The sequence below is a fragment of the Lonchura striata genome, chromosome 13, assembly GCF_050655825.1.
Source record: "Lonchura striata isolate lonStrDom1 chromosome 13, ASM5065582v1, whole genome shotgun sequence".
Taxonomy (NCBI): domain Eukaryota; kingdom Metazoa; phylum Chordata; class Aves; order Passeriformes; family Estrildidae; genus Lonchura; species Lonchura striata.
In genome coordinates, this window is record NC_140715.1 from 4,239,794 (window position 1) to 4,258,593 (window position 18,800).

At 61.6% G+C, this 18,800-nt stretch overlaps 2 protein-coding genes and 1 long non-coding RNA gene across 9 annotated transcripts in view; 2 read left to right on the plus strand and 1 right to left on the minus strand.

Annotated features, from left to right (window-relative positions):
* On the plus strand, positions 1-5,675 carry FCHSD1 (FCH and double SH3 domains 1). The gene is made up of 19 exons (XM_085591134.1): positions 1-138; positions 393-490; positions 806-851; positions 1,677-1,750; positions 1,998-2,142; positions 2,218-2,354; positions 2,429-2,492; positions 2,587-2,715; positions 2,873-2,995; positions 3,075-3,170; positions 3,247-3,354; positions 3,458-3,562; positions 3,736-3,966; positions 4,052-4,135; positions 4,243-4,399; positions 4,486-4,691; positions 4,795-4,891; positions 4,964-5,031; positions 5,192-5,675. Exons 1-19 carry the CDS (start codon positions 118-120, stop codon positions 5,255-5,257), a joined length of 2,055 nt encoding a protein of 684 aa, XP_085447260.1. The 5' UTR covers positions 1-117; the 3' UTR covers positions 5,258-5,675.
* Positions 5,657-18,800, minus strand: part of RELL2 (RELT like 2) — an 18,411-nt gene continuing 5,267 nt past the window's right edge. For 2 of the 6 annotated variants that reach the window (XM_085591138.1, XM_085591135.1), the window contains exons 2-8: positions 16,241-16,454; positions 14,452-14,514; positions 14,309-14,372; positions 13,862-14,050; positions 8,097-8,742; positions 6,567-6,600; positions 5,657-6,331 (exon numbers count right to left, since the gene is read on the minus strand). In XM_085591138.1, coding sequence (XP_085447264.1) covers positions 6,568-6,600; positions 8,097-8,742; positions 13,862-14,050; positions 14,309-14,372; positions 14,452-14,514; positions 16,241-16,448 — 1,203 coding nt within the window. In that variant the 5' untranslated portion in view covers positions 16,449-16,454 and the 3' untranslated portion in view covers positions 5,657-6,331; position 6,567. Of the gene's footprint in view, positions 6,332-6,566; positions 6,601-8,096; positions 8,743-13,861; positions 14,051-14,308; positions 14,373-14,451; positions 14,515-16,240; positions 16,455-16,887; positions 17,017-17,128; positions 17,474-18,800 lie in introns of those variants that run through there. The other 4 variants (XM_085591140.1, XM_085591137.1, XM_085591139.1 and 1 more) reach the window with 4 other exon arrangements.
* LOC146766117 (uncharacterized) overlaps positions 16,338-18,800 on the plus strand; it is a 3,897-nt gene continuing 1,434 nt past the window's right edge. For both annotated transcript variants that reach the window (XR_014958271.1, XR_014958272.1), the window contains exons 1-3: positions 16,338-16,475; positions 18,165-18,406; positions 18,662-18,752. This is a non-coding gene — a long non-coding RNA (uncharacterized LOC146766117). The remainder of the gene's footprint in view (positions 16,476-18,164; positions 18,407-18,661; positions 18,753-18,800) is intronic.

Genomic DNA, 18,800 nt, shown 5'->3' on the forward strand with positions numbered 1-18,800 from the left:
TGTGGGCGGGGCGAGGCCGCCCGGCAGTTCCGGGCTGGGCACACGCGGGCCGGGGCGGCGGCGGTCGGGGACCGGCGCCGGGATCGGGCTCGGCGCCGGCACCGGGCCAGCGCAGCGATGCAGCCGCCGCCGCGCAAGGTGAGCGCCGGGCCGGGCCAGGCCGGGCCGCGCCGGGCCGCGGGGCGGGTCACCGGGGCCGCGTCCTCCCTCGCCGCCGTGTCCTGCAGCCGTGACCGAGACTCGCCCCCGGCGCAGCCTCCCGGGGCTGGGGAGGCGAGGCCGCGGCTGGGTGGCACTCAGGAGTGGGGGCGGGTGGGCAGCGGGTCCCGGCAGGGCGGACAGCGCGTCCCCGCGCCCCGTGCCCGCCGGGGCTGAGCGGGACCTTGCCGCAGGTGAAGCTCACCCAGGAGCTGCGGGTCCATCTCCTGGAGCAGCTGTCGGGCCTGCAGAGCAAACAGCAGCGGGACGCCGAGCTGCTGGAGGACATCAGGTAGGGCCCGCACAGGTGACGCTCGGGTCAAGCTGAGAGCGGGCAGCTCATCCCGTGTGTGCGTGTGCCCAGGCGGAGATGAAGCAGCTCGTCCCACGTCTGTGTGCGTGTTCCCCAAGCTGAGGCCGGGCACGGGTGGGCCAGGGAGCGGGCACGGCTCACCTTGAGCCTGTCACCTCGAGGTCATGGGCTCCATCACCCCCTGGGGTGGCCTGATGGGGACAGATGGTGGCAGGGGATGGTGGCAGCAGGCGATGGGAGGGATCCCATCCCTGCCCCTCTCTGTGTGTCCTCTCGTGTCCCCTCTCCCCCCAGGTCCTACAGCAAGCAGAGGGCCACCATTGACAGGGAGTACGGGCAGGTAAGGATCTGCCAGGGGATTTGGGATCACCCTGAGGGGGCCCAGGCCCCACCCTGCCTGCCTGGGGCAGGAACTGGGCACGGCCCCATGCCGGCGGAGGGCAGCCTCGGAAATTACCGGAGCGTGGCTGCTCCGTGCCGGCCCCGGAGGGTGGTGGCAGATGGCTCATCCTGCCGGGAGGACCCTGGCCACGTTCAGCACCCGCTGGGGACTCTGCTGAGCTCAGCATGGCCAAACCTTGGGTGTTTTGGGAGCCTGGAGGGAAAACCTTGTGGCGGGAGGAAACTGCTGGACTCTGCTGTCTGCTGGGTCATCGCAGGGCGCTGCTCTGAAATGTCAGTTTGGTTTTGATGTGAGATGTCCCTGCAGTGTCCCTTGGGCATATATTGCAGCAGAATTGTGTCCCCCCTTCCTGCAGCTGGTCACTGTGTCATTCATCTCCCTCACACCCCCCAGGCTGGGGGTGACCATCCTTTTCCCCAGGGTTGGGGTCTTGCTGTGCTTGGCTTTGCTGGGGCTCCTCTACTCTCTCTCTGTAGCCAGTGTCCCTCACTGATGTCCCCTTGCAGGTGCTCTGTCCCAAAAGTCGCAGCGGGGGGTGGTCCTTTTGTTGAGGTGGCTGCCCCCAGAAAGGCTTTGTCATGGGGAGCACGATGGGAATCCTGCTGACACCGAGCCACGGGGATGTCTGTGCTCTGGGGGGCCACGTGTGTGTCCCCAGGTCCATGGGGTGGGCAGCCGGGGTGGGGCAGCCCAGTTTTGGGCCCTGAGGGGGGCGGTGGGTGCAGGGTCGGGCGGTGCCGGTGATGCCGGGTCTGTCTGCAGGCGCTGCAGAGGCTGGCCAGCCAGTTTGTGAAGAGAGACTGGCAGCGGGGCCGTGGCGAGGCTGGCGACTCCAGGTGGGCTGGGGACGGGGACAGGGCTGGGGACAAGCAGCTGGGGCTGGCTATGCCTGCCCATATGCATCCCCACTTGGAGATGCTTAATGCCAACCAGGATTTGGGTGTCACCAGGACAGCTGTGGGCGGGATGTCCCCAATTCCAGGGCCCTGCTGGGACTGGGGGTGCTGGCGGTCCTGCTGGGCATCCCCAAAAGCTGTCACAGGGCAGGGAGTGCCCGGCCCTGTGTTAACCCTGTGCCCACAGGAGCGTGGCCGCTGTCTGGAAAGGCGTCATCGAGGGGACGGCACACGCCGGGCAGGTCCGTGTCACCGCCTCCGAGAGCTACCGCGCCCTGGCCGCCGAGGCCGCCCGCAGCGCCCGCCTCTCCAAGGAGAGGACGCTCAAGAAGGTACCGGGGCAAGGACATGTCCCCTGGGCCCGGGCGGTGGGGACAGCTGTCCCCCACAGCTGACGCTCCCCGCAGGGCATCGAGAGGCTGCAGAAGGCGCAGGTGGAGCTGCTGGAGACGGTGAAGGAGCTGGACAAGGCGAAGAAGCAGTTCAGCCACCTCCAGCGCAGCAGCGAGGTGGCCAAGGACAAGGCGGCCGATGTGGAGGCACGGTGAGTGGGGGGCACGGGGCCGGGGGCTGCCGTGGCTGCGGGGTGGTCTCACACCCCCCTCCCACCCTCCCCAGCCTCCGCAGGAGCGACCGGCGGATATTTCACACCAAGGCCAGCCTGCAAAAGCTCAGTGCCAAGGTCGGTGGCGCGGGGGTTGGCAGGGTACCCACCTGGGTGGATACAGGGGGACGCGGGGCACCATCGCCAAGCCTCACTGCCCACATCCCCACAGTTCTCAGCACGGCTGGCCGAGCACTCGAGGCAGCTGGCAGGGGTGCAGAATGAGTACAGCTTCGCCCTGGTGTCTGCCTCTGCCCACCTGGAGCACTACCAGCGTGTGGAGCTGCCTGCAGCCATGCAGGTAGGAGATGCCCAGACCCCCCGTGCCCCTTCCACGGAGTCCCACAAGGAGCATCTCCCCATTGCTGGCACAGGGTCAGGGCTGGCTGCCCTGGGGGCTCAGGGACGCTCCAGTGGGGGGATGTGGCAGTGCTGAGGGGGTTTCCTGCTTTCCCCAGGCACTGGATGGAGACCTCTATGAGCGGCTCCGGGAGCACTTGTCGGCCACCAGCCGGACGGAGGTGGAGACCTGCCGGGCCACCCGCGACTGGTTCCAGGGCATTGTGGAGGCATCTGCACGGGTAATGGGGCTGTTCCTGAGCTGGGTGGGACACGAGGGCACAGGTGAGCCCCCCACCCCACACTGCTCCCCTGCTGCAGGTGTGCCGGGAGCAGGACCTGCTCCTCTTCCTGCAGGACCACCCCGCCTTCTCCCTGGCGCCCGAGCAGCGCTTCCAGCTCGCCGGGGTGGAGGAGGTAAGTGGAGGGGGTCATTACAGCAAGGTGGGGGTCTGCACAGCCACCCCCTTGTCACCCCCGTGTCCCTGCCTAGGTGTGCCTGCTGCCACCAGCAGACGATGGGGCCAGCCTGGAGAAAGAGGCGCGGCGCTGGGCCACGCGGGTGGCCCGGGAGCGTAAGAACAGGGCACACAGCGAGGAGGTGGGTGTTGTCCTTCCCCACAGAGCACCAGGGGGTTCAGGGAGGGGCTTTTGCAGCCCCTCACCAGCTGCCACCACCCTCTGAGCTGTGGGTGCCCACCCAGGTGCTGCAGCGGCTGGAGGCCAGGCGGCAGCAGGGGCTGGAGGCGGAGGCGGCGGCTGTGGAGCGGCAGATGGAGGAAGTGAGGGAAAACATCCGTAAGGCAGAGGTGGGAGCTTGGGGTGGCATCGAGGTCTGTCACCCCCATGGTGAGGGATGTAGGGACAGGGAGGGGTGGTGGCTGGGATGCTGGGGATGCCGCCACGCCTGGGGATGGGGGCGATGGGGTTGGGACACCACCCGTGATATCCTGGGGACTGTGACAATGGGTGGTGTCCCCAGGTGAGCCGAGTGAAGGCCGAGGCACGGCTGGCTCTGCTGCGGGCAGCAGGGCTGGACGTGGACGCCTGGCTGGCCGGGGCCATGGTGGGGACAGGCGAGGAGACCCCCACGGGGCTGGACCCGGGCGAGTTCGATGACTACGAGGACAGTGATGAGCCGGATGAGGACGATGAGCCTGGGCCTGCTGCTCGCTCCTACCCCTACACCTGCCGGGTGATCTTTGGCTACCAGGTATGGCCCTGCCTGCCCGGCCTCACCCTGCCTGCCCAGGGATGGCACCTCAGCCTCTCTGCCACTTTGTCCCCATCTCCTGCAGGGCTGCCAGGCGGATGAGCTGTCCATCAGCCAGGGCGAGGAGCTGGAGATCATCGAGGATGGGGACGCAGAGGAGTGGGTGAAGGTGGGAGCAGGCTGAGCCCCCCTCTATACTGGAGGACACCTTTTGGAGGTCCCCAGGCTGGCCCCACTCTGGAGCCTGGGATGTTCACGTGGTTTCTGCTTCCTCAGGCTCGGAACAAGGCTGGGCAGGTCGGCTACGTCCCCGAAAAGTATCTGCTGTCCGTGGGGTGTGACTTGGGGGCTGGGCTTGGCCCCCCAGGCCCCTCTGCCTTGCAGCGCCAGCTCTCCAGCATCATGGCTGCAGAACTGGTGCTGGAGCCTGGAGGTGGGTGCTGGGCATCACCCCCACCCCAGGGAGGGGGGAAGGATCCAAAGGGTGGGTGCTGAGCCCCCTCCCCGCCCACCCCACAGCCTGGCTGGTGCGAGCCCTGTACGACTACGAGGGGCAGAGCCCCGAGGAGCTGAGTTTCCCCGAGGGGGCCATCATCCGGGTGCTGCCCCGCGCCGCCGGCGAGGTGGACGATGGCTTCTGGACCGGCGACTTCGACGGCCGCGTCGGCGTCTTCCCCTCCTTGGTGGTGGAGGAGCTCACCGGGGCCCGGGAGGCAGCCGGGCAGGTTGGTGGCAGGAGGGTTGTTGTGTCATCCTGGCACTTCCACGAGTGCTGAGGTGAAGACCCCCTTCCCACCATGCCCATAACTCTTGGCTGTGTCTTCCCAGGAGCTGCCATCACCATCCCCTCCACCCTTCTCCCCTCCTGGCCTCGCGCCCGGGGCCAGCCTGGTGCCCAGCCCTGCTCCTGAGACGGCGCTGGGAGGTGAGTGCTGGGGAAACTGGGAGGGGGCTGGGGGAGCCCGGGAAGCCAGGCTGAGCTGCTGGGCCCTCCCAGGTTGCCGGCAGGATGGCACGGGCAGCGGGCAGAGTTCTCCAGACCTGGCAGCCACGCGCCTGCGGCCGGTAAGTCCCCACAGGGATGCTGTGACCCCAGAACCTGCCCCAGCCTTTCTGTAATGGAGCCTCCCATGTGTTTTGGGGGGTCAGAAGGGGGATGAGTGGCCTCAGCATGTAGGCACCACTTCTCTCCCTCTCCCTTTCCCTCTCCTCTCCCTCTCTGCAGCTCCGTGCGCCGCCCCCGCCGCCCGGCAGAGCCCCCGAGCCCGACCCCGAGCTTCACTTCAGCTGACCCTGTGGGTCCCCCCAGCCCCCCGTCCCCCAAAAAGCTTTGCCCAAGCAAACCACCACAGGCTGCTGTCCCAGCAGCAGGGGCTGGAGCTGTCCCATGCCCTGAGCTGGTCTCTCCAGGGGCTGCATCCTGCCCAGTGCTGCTTGCAGAGTGGTCCTGCATCCCAGTACAGCACCCCACAGAGCCCCTTTTTTGGGGTGTCCAGTGCCACATCCAGGCCCCATCTCACCCCCCTCCTGCCTCTGCCCGTCCTGCCTGGCATCACCCGTGCACTCCCAGCCCTGGTTCCTGGGGGGCTCATCTCTGGACCCTGCCAGCCCCCACAGCACCTCCCCACAGGCAGGAGCGGGCGTGGGGGGGCTGTTCCCAATAAATCAATAAATCCCGCTGGCCCTGGCAAGGGGTTCAGCAGCTTTAATGGTTGTAGCTCGTCTATGTACAGGGCGTTACACACCGAAGCTCGCGCGGCCCCGGGGCTGCCCGCTGGCCTGGCCCGGGGCCATCCTGCCCCCGGGGCCGGGCTCCGGCCCCTCCTGTCCCGGGATGGGGCTGGGAGCTCCTCTCCCCGCCAGCATGTCCCAGGGACCTGCCGGTGCAGGGTTTGTGCCTGTGCCCGCTCTGCGTGGCAGGGGTGCCCGGGGGGCTGTGCTCTGTGCTGAACGTGCCGGGTGGGTGGGGGGTGCTCCCCACCGCCCCGGGGGGGGCTCAAGCCGCTGCCTCCATCCCTGCCCCTCGCCGCGGCCCCCTCTGATCCTTCCCCCGGGGCTGGGGGGCCGCGGGGGCAGCGGGCTCTGGGTGCTGTCCCACCCCTGCCAGGCCCGAGGGTCCCTCAGGGGTCTCCGGGGAGGGTGCGGTGGGTGGTTCTCGGGTACCTATTGCCAATGGGATGAAGGCTGGCGCCGAGCGCGGTTGTCGGTGACGCCGGCGCGTCGCTCCGGCCATGCCAAGCGCGTAGCTGCCCACCCGGGGCCGGGCACGGCTGCCCCGCGGCCGCCCCACGGCAGAGCCCCCAGCCCCGAGGGGTCCGGGGGCTGCGCGCCTCCCGTGCACGCTCCAGCCGGGAGCGGAGAGGAGCTGGGGGAGAGAGGCAGGACAGGGCTTGTCCCCACAGCCATGCCACCTCCCCACCACCCGCAAATGGGACTTCCCAGAGTCTTTCTCCAGGGGGCCAAGCACATCCCGACCCCCTGGAGAAAGAGCTCGCCCTGTCTCCATCTGCAGCACCAAGGTGAGACCCACCAGGGCAGGGACACTGAGTGCCCTCCCACCCCCCCACACATTGTCCCAGGGGCAGGGGACGAGCACTCACGTCACACACGGTCCTGCTCCGTGGCACTGGGCTCCTGTGGGATGGAGGAGGGATGTCAGTGCTCCCAGGGGCTGGACTGGGGCTCTCCCTTGGCCACAGCAGTGACCCAAGGGGCAGAACTGCACTGAGTCTCCAGGAGCGACTACAGCCCAGGCACCATCTCTGCCCTTCCCCACCACCTGCAGGACGTGAGGAGCAGCAGCCAACCTCCCTCGTGCTGGCTCTGACTGCGACTGAGGGCACGGGGGAGGGTCCAAGTGGCACCAGGGCTTGGGGACAAACATCCCTGGGATGTCCTGTCACCGTTCTCCTGGGACCCTGTGTCCTGCAGCACCCCAGCACCACGGGCAGCAGCCAGGGCAAGAGCCTGGCACTGCAGAGGGGGCAGACATCGCCATGTGCCTGGGCTTGCCCTGCACCTAACTGCTTCCCCAGGGATCAAAGGGATTCCCAAGGCTTAGTGGGCCACTGGAGGTTCTGTCACCACCTCGCCAGGTCTCTGGGGAAGGGATGCAGCCCATCAGATTGTCCTGCCCTGCTGCCCTTCCCCATGAAACAGCTCAAACCTTCCAGCCTGGTCACCAGAAAGCAAAGAGGGAAACAGTGGGATCCTGCTTTGTCCTTAACCAGCATCCAGCCAGGCACCTTTCCAAGGCCTCTCCCGTGCTGACCCAGTCCTGCCCCATCCCACCCCCTGCCAAGGACTGCTGGCATGTGCAGAACCAGCCCCAGGGGATCTCCATGGCTTTGAAGCATGCCAGGAATTTTACCCAGGCATTTGGCTTCCTTTTTCTTCCAAGGGCTTTGCCACGTGTGCTCTGGTCTGGTTTTGTAAGGAAAGTCAAGGCCCAGCTCCTGGAGCTTCTGACACTACAATGGGGGGTGTTTCCCAGCCCCCTTCCAGGAAAATCACCTTTTCCCAGCTGCAGAACCACAAGTGAGTGAAATTCTGGGTGTCTGAACCACCACCAGCAGCCTCATTTGCTCACTGGTAACAGCACAGAGGCAATTCCAGGGAGAAAATCCCCTGGAGCTTCCTAACCCCTCCAGCATGGTGGTTGGGTGGGATATTGGGACATAGCAGGGATCTCCAGGCAGGGTGGGCTTTCCTCCTCTCTGAGCACAGCTCTTCAGGAGCAGGGCAAAACAGCCAAGAAATGTCCACTTGGCTTTGCCATTTCCCGGCCTTCGAGGTAAGAAAGGCTCCTGGAGAAATCTGCCCCTGCCTGTTCCTTACTGGCCACACTGGGCCCTGTTGAGGATACTGTTTTGGGGACACCACGTGCAGCAGTGGAGCTCTCCCAGGTCAAAATCCCAGTGGATGTCCCCAAGAGCTCAACCACAAAGGAAAAGGAGTCCCTTGCCAAGGGGAACCAGCAGCAGGTCTGCAGCACCTCCCGCTGCCGCTGAAGCACAGTGGGACATGTCACAGTCACTCCACTGCCTCAGACATTGGAAAATGAGCGGGGAAAAGCAATTTCCCTCCAGCCCAGGGGACCACCTGGTGGATCGGGAAGAAGAGGAACGTACCTGCTGCTTCCCATCCTCCCCTCCGGACTGTTTCCTGCTGCTGTCGTCTCTGCCCAGCTCATCGGCCTGTTCCTGCAGACTCAGGCTCCCGTGAATATCCGACACTTCATCCGCCGACGCCAGTCCCATCTCCTCCAGGCAGACGCCAGCTCCTTCCCTCGCCAGCTCTGCTGGGATGTTGGGACTCGACGCTCCCAGCGCCGGCATGCTCATGAGCCTTCGCTGGCGGCTCGAGCTCCCGGGAGCAGAGCCAGCATCCTGCAGGGGCCCCACCGGGCCGGACTGTGCCGGGCCAGGCCCCACCGGGCCAGACCGTGCCGGGCCGGGCCCCACCGGGCCGGACTGTGCCGTGCCAGGCCCCGCGGTCGCCCGCCGGCTGTCGCGGCTGCCGGAGCTGGCCGGTGTGTTGGCGGCTGGGCTGGCGGACAGGCTCTGCTCCGCACTCCTGCCACTCTGCGTGCCCGTCGGGATGGCTCCGTTCTGCAGGCCGGCCGTGGGGACAGTCCCGTTGAGAGCCCGCTCCCGCTGGAGCATCTCGCTGCTGCGCTCCAGCTCCTCCGTGCTCGGCTCCCGGCTGCCGGCGGGCAGGACACCGTCCTGCTGCTCCTGCACCGACGGCTTCTTCCCGATGTGTGTGACACGGAACCTGGAACGGGGGCAGGACAGAGCAGTTTTTCCGTGCTGTCCCACCGCTGGATTCCCAGCTCGCCTGTACCTCCAGCCCACATCTCCTCTTTGCCGTGATCTCCAGCCTTTCTGACCCGTTCACATCTACACAAGCCATGTTCCCAAACGATTTTTCCCCTTCATTTTGAGCAAAACAAACAGAAAGAGAAGGATGGGTTGTGCAATCCAGATCTTGGCTGGGGCAGAGCTTGTGCTCCCAGCAGCGAGATGGAAATGCTCTGAGAAAAGCTGGGTGATAGCGCGCCCTCAGTGAGGGCAGGGACAGGGTTTTGGCAGTGATTTGGATACAGGGATCAAAGGCTGGAGAGTTGTTTGGTTAAAATCTGCCGAAGTACATTTTGCACCATCCCCTGAAGGGGCGGATGGGACCTGAGTGTTCGCCAAGGTTCCACCATGAGCAGGTAACAGTTCAGAGCTCCTGGGTGGGCAGGAGAAAAGCTGCAGAAATGGGTCTGACACCCTCAAAATGTGGATTAATAATCGGAGGTGGTGCAACATTGCACGTGGGAGAAGAGAGTGGTTAGGGAACATAGAGTCATGGAATGGCTTGAGTTGGAAGGAGGTCCTAAAAGATCATCCAGTTCCCCACCCCTGCCACCCCCCCCCATGCCATGGGCAGGGACATCTTCCCTTCAACTGGTTGCTCCAAGCCCCATCCAACCTGGCCTTGGACACTTCCAGGGATCCAGGGGCAGCCGCAGTTTCTCTGGGCAACCTGTGCCAGGGTCTCCCCACCAATTTCTTCCCAATATCCCTTCTAACCCTGTCACTGGCAGCAGGAAGCCATTCCCCCTTGTCCTATCACTCTGTGTCCTTGTCCCAAGTCCCTCTGCAGCTCTTTTGGAACCCCTCTAGGCACTGGAAGGGGCTCTAAAGTCTCCTTGGAGTTTTCTCCTCTCACAGTTCCCTCAGCCTGGGAAGGGTAAGGTGTCAGCAAAGCCTGAAAATCTGAATTGTGATTGTGCTTATTGTGACACACCGTGACTCCTCCTCACCAGCACTGCCAGCTGTGCTGCACCAGCAGACAGGAAATCTCCTCCACGGGAGCTGGTGCCCTCCAGCCAGAGCACTCCAGGGCCACCACCCATGGCTCACCCACAGCCACTCTCACTGCGCTTGGATCGCACAGGGAAAAGGACCTGGCTCTGCTGAAGTTCAGCTGCGAGTCAGTGTCAGGGCAAAGCACAATTTCAGAAAGTTAAGTGCTGCTGGTGTGGAAAGATGAGCAAGAAAGGTGAAGCACATGGCAGGACTGCTGTTCCAAAGGAAAAAGCAGAGAGATCCAAAAGACAAGAACAGATGCCAGGAGAGTTGGCAGAGATGAAGGAGACCACTTCCAGGCTGGAGCCCAACCTGTGGCAGTGCCAACCCCTCAGCAGGGCCAGAAGGCTGCTCAGGATCGGGAGAGTGGAGAAGAGAAATGCTCCAGCTCCAGAGAAGGTTCCCACAGGACTGCTCAACTCAGGCCAAACAGCAGCAAAGGTGACCTTTCAGGTCTAGCCAGATATTTGGAGATAAGACACCAGCACTGCCATTTGGGAAGACCAAAGAATGTTCTGGCCCTGAAGAGGGACAGGAAGGGAACACAAGTGACAGAATCACTTCTTTGTAATGCCATTGAGCAATGTCAGCCTGGAAGGGTTGGGAGTGGATGGAGAGAGCAGGAAGGGTTTGGACTAGAGGGGAAACAAGAGGTAACGTAGCCAACCTCTGGCTGGTGAGGGAAAGCAGAGAAGCCCTGGCTGGCTGCCTCATCAGCATCCCTGGGATTCAGTGGGATGGGTCCCACTCTGGCTGATGGGGCTGAGGACAGAGATGTTTTATGGACAACCTCTGTCAGTCACTGACTGCTACTGGTTGAGGGAAAGCGCTGAGCTAAGTGGTAAATCATCCTATACCATACATAGCCCTGATTGCCACACAAGTTTAGAACAATTTAGGTGCAAAAAGCCCTCAGGAGGTCTCCACTCCAGACCTCTGCTCATGTCTAGGCCCCCTCCCACCCTCAAGCACTTTGCCCAGAGCCCTGTTAGTCAGGTTTTGGAAATCTTCAGGGATGGAGATTCCTCCACTGTCAGAACTCAAAATGTCCCTCAGACATTTCTGGATGCTCTGGGCCCAGGTCAGAAGCATTTGAGACCCTGGCAGGCAGCTGGAAACAGCTGGGATTTTGGGTTTGAGCCATGGAATGATTTACCAACCTTGCAGGAAGAACAAGAAGTCACAAAAGTTTAGATATTAGAGTAGAAGTAGTCACAAAGTAAAGGGAAGAATTTTTGAGTGCTGTACAGGGGGGTTTGGTTTTGTACATGGGGGTCAGAGGTTTTAAGATGTAGGGATTTGGGCCTGCCCTGTCCTCCCTCTTTCTTCTTCCTTACCTCCATGTTCTTGGTGATGTTGGCACTCACAGATTGGTTTAGAGTAGAAAAGCACCATTTAATATAGGTAATAGGCATTGGGGGAAACTGTAACCATGTAACACATAATGTACCATATAAAAGATAGAAAAGCACCATTTAATATAGGTAATAGGCATTGGGGAAAACTGTAACCATGTCACACGTAATGTCCCATATAAAAGAGAGCAGCAGCCCTGGGCTGGGAGAGAAGAAGCAGTCGGGGTCAGAGAGGATGTCAGGGTGTGTGTGTGCCTCTGCCTGAGTTCTGAGCAAACCACAGCAGCCCCAGAAGAAAATCTTTTGGATAACTTGCAATAAAATGCCTTGAGACCGAACAACAGAGACTACTGAGCTTTTTTTTAGAAAGCACGGGTTGGAGGAGAGATTCTTCCACCACATGGAGTCACCCACAACCTAGGGTGGGCTCCGGCACTTCACTCTTGAGGGCCCTGTCAAGGGCTGCACCATCCTCATGGCACAACAGTTTTTCCTTGCATCTTTTCTGGATTTCTCTTGTTGTAACTCATGGCCATTGACTCTTGCCCTTCCCAGTGCAAATCTCTGAGGAGAGTCTTGTTCCATCTTCATTTAAATTCCACACACCCTTTGGGAACTGGACAATTAGATCAGCCCTTTCTAACTCTCCAGGCCAAAAATGCCTCCTCAGATGCCCCATGCTCCAGCCCTGGATGATCTTGGTGGACTTCCACAGCTCCCATCCTTTCCACTCCTTGGGGATGAGCCTGTGCCTACCAGGGCTCATTCCATGCAGGAGGGGGCTGGATTCTCAACCACTGTGTCCAAAGCAAGAACAATACCAAAAATACAGGAGAACAAGACCTGAGGGTGTCTTTAACTCTAGGAATCAGTTAAAGAAGCCCTGTTTTGTAGGGTCAGTGCTAGGACAAAGTACTTCAAGATATTTGCCACAAATAAGACACAGGAAGGGCAATCCTGGAAAAATCATCCAGGATCTGGAAGAGAAAAGGGGTCAGCTTGGAAATAAGAAGTAGGATTTGGAGGTGGGATCGTACCTCATGGGCATATAGGTCCCTTAGCAGCTGGACCTTGTACCAAAGAGATTCAGGATTGAAAATAAAGCCTTGGAGAAATGGGATGACTGCCCTGTAGAGAAGGCTGGTGTGGGGCAGGATATTACAGGGTTAAAGAGAAAAAAACAGGAATTGCGGGAAGGTGCCTTTGGGAAAGAACATCTTCTCCAGCACTCCGAGTGCTGAGAGGAGGCTGGGAAGAGCACGGACACAGGACATGGAGGAGTGGATGGAGCTGGGCACCAGCCAGGGAATGAATTAGCGGTGAGTACACCACTGTGCAGAGCCCTGGCCTGATGGGCACCACCTCCAAGGACAGCAACGGGCACGGAGGGAGCCGGGAGCTGGCAGTGTCCAGAGATGTGATCCGAGCTGCAGCTTGGCCTGGGGAGGTCCAGCAGGTCTCCCTGCTTCTCCAGCTGCCCAGAAAGCCCCAGCTCACCTCCCTGCTGAGGCTCCTGCCCATGGCGGTGGAAAAATACACATGACAGGACAGAGGGAATGGTTTCCTGCTGCCAGAGGGCAGAGATGGATGGGATATTGGGAATTAGGAATTGTTCCCTGTGAGTGTGGGGAGGCCCTGGCGCAGGGTGCCCAGAGAAGCTGTGGCTGCCCCTGGATCCCTGGAAGTGTCCAAGGCCAGGCTAGATGGGACTTGGAGCAGCCTGGGACAGTGGAAGGTGCCCCTTCCAGGGCAGAGGGAGGAATGAGATGATCTTTGAGGTCACTTCCAATCCAAACCATTCCACGATTCCATGCCCACTTTGGCTCAGCATTCCCATGAAATGACTGTCTCTCTGGACCACAACATGAAGTTTCATCAAGGCCCAGGCCCTGAATGAGGGCCTTGTGCACAATCTGAGCATGACAGAGCTTTGTGTCTCACCACGGTGGCCATCCAGGGACCAGCAGTTGCTTGTCACCCTGCCCCAGTCTCCACAGCCGGAGGGAGCCAAGCCCAGGAAGACTTTCCTAACCCTTTCTGCTGGAGAATGGGGCAGCCTGGGCAAGCCTTCAGACAGCTCTACAGGTTAGTGACTACACAGAGACCACAGGAAGTCCCTTGAGGTGAAACCAGGTGGGGACTGGAAAGCATTTGTGGGAAGTATCAGGAACACTCCCCTATTCTTACATCGCTGCCGTGTCATCTAATTACAGACATGGTTGGAGGCAGCAACCTGGAGCAGCACAGCCACTCTTTCACTCTGAGCAGGCTGTGGCTTGCACCTGGGACATGCTGTCCCCTCTGTTCCCCCAGTGAGGTCCCAGAAGCCCCCAGCTGGGCAGCAAGGGCCCTGCTTGCACCGAGCTGGGACAGCGGAAAGGACACGGAGCTGGGGCTGTGCCCAGCACTGACTCAGCAGGAAAACCCAGCTTGAGTCACCTTCCCGGAGAAGGAGGAAAGCCACCGGTGCATCACGGCCTGCCACATCCCACAGGCATTACCAGGTGCAGGAAGCACCTGGGTGCTCAGGAGCTCCAGCTGCAGAGCTCCTGCTGGGGCATCTCCATGCAGGACAGCAAGAGAACCTTGGGCACGTTGGAAGGGGGAAGGAAAAGGGGGACTGAGGAGAGCCCGTGGTGCTCATTCCAGCAGGGAAATGTCTGGCAAAGCTCGTTTGGGTACCTGCCCACTGAGAAGACGGTGGTCTCTCCGGGATGCATCCTGCTTTTGCCCTCCTTGGAGCGCCCCTGGCGCTGCAGCGGGTGCCTCTTCCTCCTGCTGCAGTGGATGCAGGGGGCCTGCGTGGAGCCCAGGTGCACCGTGTGGTGATGTGGTGGGCCCCCGTCCTGGCTGCTACTGTGGGGACAAAGGCTGAAATAGAAGAGGACAGGTTGTGTCACCTCCGAGAGACGCCCTGGTGCAGCCCCACTGCAGCAAGCCCTGGGAGCAGCAGCTCTGGGGGGATCTCTGCTGGGGACAGGAATGAGGAAGAGCTGTTCCACTTGACAAGGGGTGAAGCACTCCTCAAAACCCTCAGGAGAGGGGTGGGAAGATGCTTTGAGGCAGCTGGAAAGGGGCTGCTTGTCCCTCACTGTGGAGTAGCCACAAGTTGCTATGAGCTTCCCTCACCTGGGCACTGGCACTGGCATCTCTTCATTTTCCCCCAACATCTCCTTGAGGGCCTCCACATTTGCTGAAGAGAGAGGGAAAAACAGGAATGCATCAGCCAAAGTGGTCAGTATGGCTCCGGGCCGACCCATGGAAGTGCTCACCTTCATTTTGGATGATGATCTTCACGATCTTCTCCACGGTGTCGTCATTCTTCTCGGCCTCATCTGAAAAGAGACAATGTGGCACTGAGAGCTGGGATTCCAGGGCTCCACTCATCCCTTCCCAGGAGCAGCTGCATCAGCAAAGTTGTTGGAGAAGCCTCAAGTCTCCTGTCACACTGGGAAGCCACTGGGGAACACCAGATCCCTCATCCTGGAAAAGAAATGGCTGAGCCAGCAGCTGCGTGTGCAGGGAGAGGGGGTTGTGTTGCTCCTTCAGAACAGAGGAGCATCTGGAGAACTGAGATGGAAACAGGTTCCAAAAAGTCAAAAGAGGAGGGTCCTTGCCCAGCCCTGGATTCCCTGGCTGCAGGATGCTGCAAGTGCTCAAGGCTCCAAGGGTAAACAGGACACGTCCACGGAAAATAAACCCACTGGGACCCACTAAACACAGAAATGGGGAACACAGTGACAGGGAGAGCACCAGGGCTGCACACTATTAAAAGCTTTAAAGACTGTTCTGAGGAATCTTGGCTGGTGCCTGCTTTGTTGTGGAGTTCACCCACAGCTTTCAACTCAACCTGCTTCCAGCCACTGTTGGAGGCAGGAAGGAAGGAAGGAAGGAAGGAAGGAAGGAAGGAAGGAAGGAAGGAAGGAAGGAAGGAAGGATGGATGGATGGATGGATGGATGGATGGATGGATGGATGGATGGATGGACCTCCAGCCTGGTCAGCAGTGTGAGATGTTCCTGTAAGTAGGTTGAAGCTATGGTCTGGCAGGTAGCTGCCTCAAAGGCTCCAGGGCTGGTAGCATGATTTTGGAAGCCCATGGAGACGTGTCCCTGGGCTGTAGTGTCTCCAGAGGGCAAGGCCCTTCCTGGAAGGTTCAGAGACTGTCTCCACGTCACATACAGCCAGGACATGCAGAGGAGCACATCATGGACACCTGGAAGCTCTGGCTGCAGCCATGGATGTGCTGAGGAGCCGTGTTTCCCTCCCAAGCACCGGCAGCAGCAGCAGGAGGTGCTGATCCTCCCCAGCACTGCCGACGGCACGCGGGAGCTGGAGGAGTTCTGTGGCACCATGTGGCTGTTCTCAGCCTGGGAAGCAGCCGGAGGAATGAATGTGTGTTCCCCACTTCAGCAGAGACTCAGGAAAGCACCGAATGACAGAGCTCGCTTGGGCCAGGCACCCACGCTCAATGCGGCATTCCCAACCCAGCCACCCCAGAGCCACTTGCAGTGCCCTGAAGCCAGGGAAAAAATTCCCTACAGGTCCCTTCCCCTTCTAGCAACAGCCCTGCTTCTCTGGTGTGCATGAACACAGCAGGGACTAGAAGAAGACATGACCAATAACAAACAGCAGCTGGCTCCCTGCCAGACATCCTAATGCCAGAGGGACCGAGGCGCTTGTGCTCCAGCTGGGAGAGGTTTTCCTTGAGGAAACAGGGGTTATGACTGAGATGCTGGGCATTCAGCAAGTCCTGGGTGTTCATCAGAATTACCTTTTGGTGATAACGCTCCTTTGGGAAGGGCCAGGCACTGGTTCCCACCTCCCTGTCACCGCCAGCCGTTGTCAGCTCATGGATCAGAGGGAGCCCTGGCCCTCACACTCCTGATCCCCAGAGAACACCGCGCTGTTCTCACCTCCCAGCCCCTTTTCCCAACGCAGCCACACGTGACAGGTAACCCTCCCAGCCCCATCCCACGTCCCAGAAGGGTGTATGAGGAGCACCAGCCCACACCAGGCACAAGGCCGAGCCCCCAGCGAGCCCCCACAGCCCCAGCACTCACCATCCTGGAGCTCCTCCACCTCGTCTTTGTCATCTGGGTCAAGATCGTCCCGGAAGGTCCGGCACCGGTAACCCTTCTTCTTCAGGACATGGCAGATCAGGAACCCCACCAGCCCCATGATGAAGAAGACAAGGACAAGGAGGAAGACCACAGTAATGCCGTGCTGGGGGTCTGACTCCCCATCGCTGGGGTGGTGATGGTCTGACATGCGGATCTAGGAGCAGGGGGAAGGCAGGTCAGAGCCGCGGCGCTCACCCCCACCCTGTGCCCATCCTCTCCTTCCTCCCGGGGGCAAGGGGCAGCCCCCAGCTGGGGCGGCTGCCCGGGGCTCAGCCCTCGCCCCGCAAGGTCCGGCGAGGTGCGGGGCCGCACGGAGACAGGAGCGGCCGGAGGTGTCTCCCAAGGACACCGCTGCCCCGCACGGCCCCGGCAAGAGGCATCCCAAGGGCAGCGGCGGCGGCAGCGTCCCCGGGCTGCGGCCCCGGGCTGCGGCGCTCCCCCGTCCCTTGCAGGCGGCTTCCCAAGGGCACCGGTGCCCCGGCCTGCCCGGGGCTCTGCGGCGGGCGGCATCCCCGGCTCGCCCTTGCCGGAGGATGGCCGAGCATCCTCCCGCGGCGCGCCGCTCCCCCGCAGCCCTCGGTACTCACGGCCGAGGCCCTCGCACCGGTACCGGTACCGGCAGCGGCAGGCAGGGAGCCGCGGCGGCCGGGCTGGCGGAGGGCCGAGCCGCCGGCTGCTCCCGCATCGTCCTCCCGCAGAACCGAGCCGGCTCCCTCCGCCCCGGCTCCCTTCCCAAGGGCTCGGCGCCCGCATTCCCACTCGCCGGCTCCGCTTCCCGGCACGGAGAAAGTCCCCCCCGCCTGTCCCCCGGCCCCGCTGTGGCGGTACCTGGGCCTGCGGTCCTCCGCAGCGCTCTCCTCACCTTCACCTTCACCTTCACCTGCCGCCTAGCAACCCCGCATCCCCGCGGCCGGGGACGGCGGCGAGCATCCTCCGGCCCCGGGCCCCCGCTCCCTGCCTGCCTTCCCCGGGAGGGAGCCAGCTGCCTCTGCCCGCCGCTCTCTGCCGCTCTCTGCCACAAGAGCACCCGCCTGTCCCGATCGCAGAAAAAAATCTCCCCGGAGCTGTTTCGGCGGAGGAAGCTGCGGAGAGGAGCTCGGGGGTGCCGGAGGCTGCAGCAGGACACGCAGGAGCGCTGCTCAGGGAAGCTGCCAGGCTGCCGCCCGCCCCGGGGTGAACAACCTCACCCGCACGCGTGCCAGCCCCGAGCTCCCCTGGCACCTTCCTTTCCTTGAATTTTAGGGCACTGAGCCCTGGCGATGGGAGGGAGAAGGGTGGGAGTGGGGCTCAGTGAGAGCAGGACTGATCACACAGCAGGGTGTAGGGGGGAGAGGGTGCAGACCCCCACACGGCATCCCAGCACCGAGGAGAGGGTGGAAAAAGAGCCCCGGGAGACTCCTGTGTCTCCCTCCTTCCTAAAAAAGAGCCATCTGAAATCTCATGCTGTGGTGATCCCATGACCTCCTTCTCCATCTCCACCACATTATCCTCGCTCTGGGAGGCTTCACCCACCACTCCTTTGCTACTGGAAATTAGACCCGCTCCTCTCCATCCTTCAGCCACCTGCCAGTTCTCCCCCAAACCCAGAGGAATGCAACCCTTGAAACCCCTCCCAGCCCATCTCCATTGAACCTAGCTCAGATCCATGCACACATTCCTCTGTGGGAATTATCCCATGGGAATTATCCCACCACAGCAGTTTGCCTTGCTGTGACACAGCCTGTGACTCCTCCAGGCTCTCAGCTGAGGGCTCCTGTCCCTCTGCACAGGTGACCAAGTTGTCTCTCAGGAGCCTGTTCCATCAGTGTGACTTCAGGAGGTCACCACATCACAGGTGACACTCATCTGCCCGCTGTCCTGACAGGGACACAGCAATGGAACCTCTGTGCAAGAACAAGACTTCTCCTCCTGCCATGGATCTCTGAGCCACAGGAGAGGAGAGCTCTCAAACCCTGGACCAACAAGCTGCTGCATCATGCAAGTCTCTGCTGAGGAAGAGCTCACAAAGTAAAGCTCAAAGGCAGTTTGCTCCTTGCCCTTGTTTCTGTGCAGAGGGGGAACTGGCAGCTCTGGGTTCCTGCAGTGCCCTGAGGGGACGCAGTCATGGTGAGCATATTCCCGTTCTCTTCATGCCCACGCACGCTGTCCTGCACAATAAATCGCTTTTTCTCCTCCTGGGCATTCCCACCCACCCAGAGCATTGCTGCACCCTACCCGCTTCCAGCACCCTACCCCCTTCCAGCATCCTATCCCCTTCCAGCTCCTCACCCCCTTCCAGCTCCCTGCCCCCTTGTCCCAATTCCAGCCATGCCAGGCTGATCAGGACTCCCCATTCAAGGGGACATTCCCATTTTCCCACAGCCTCTGGCGTCAAGGCATTTCCACAAGCTGGGGGACACAGCGTGGCACAGCAGCCTGGCCCTGCCTGAGGACAAATCCTGGCCTTCGTGGGGTGAGCCAGGATGAGGAGGGGGTTCTGTGGCTGTCAAGCTGCTCCCTC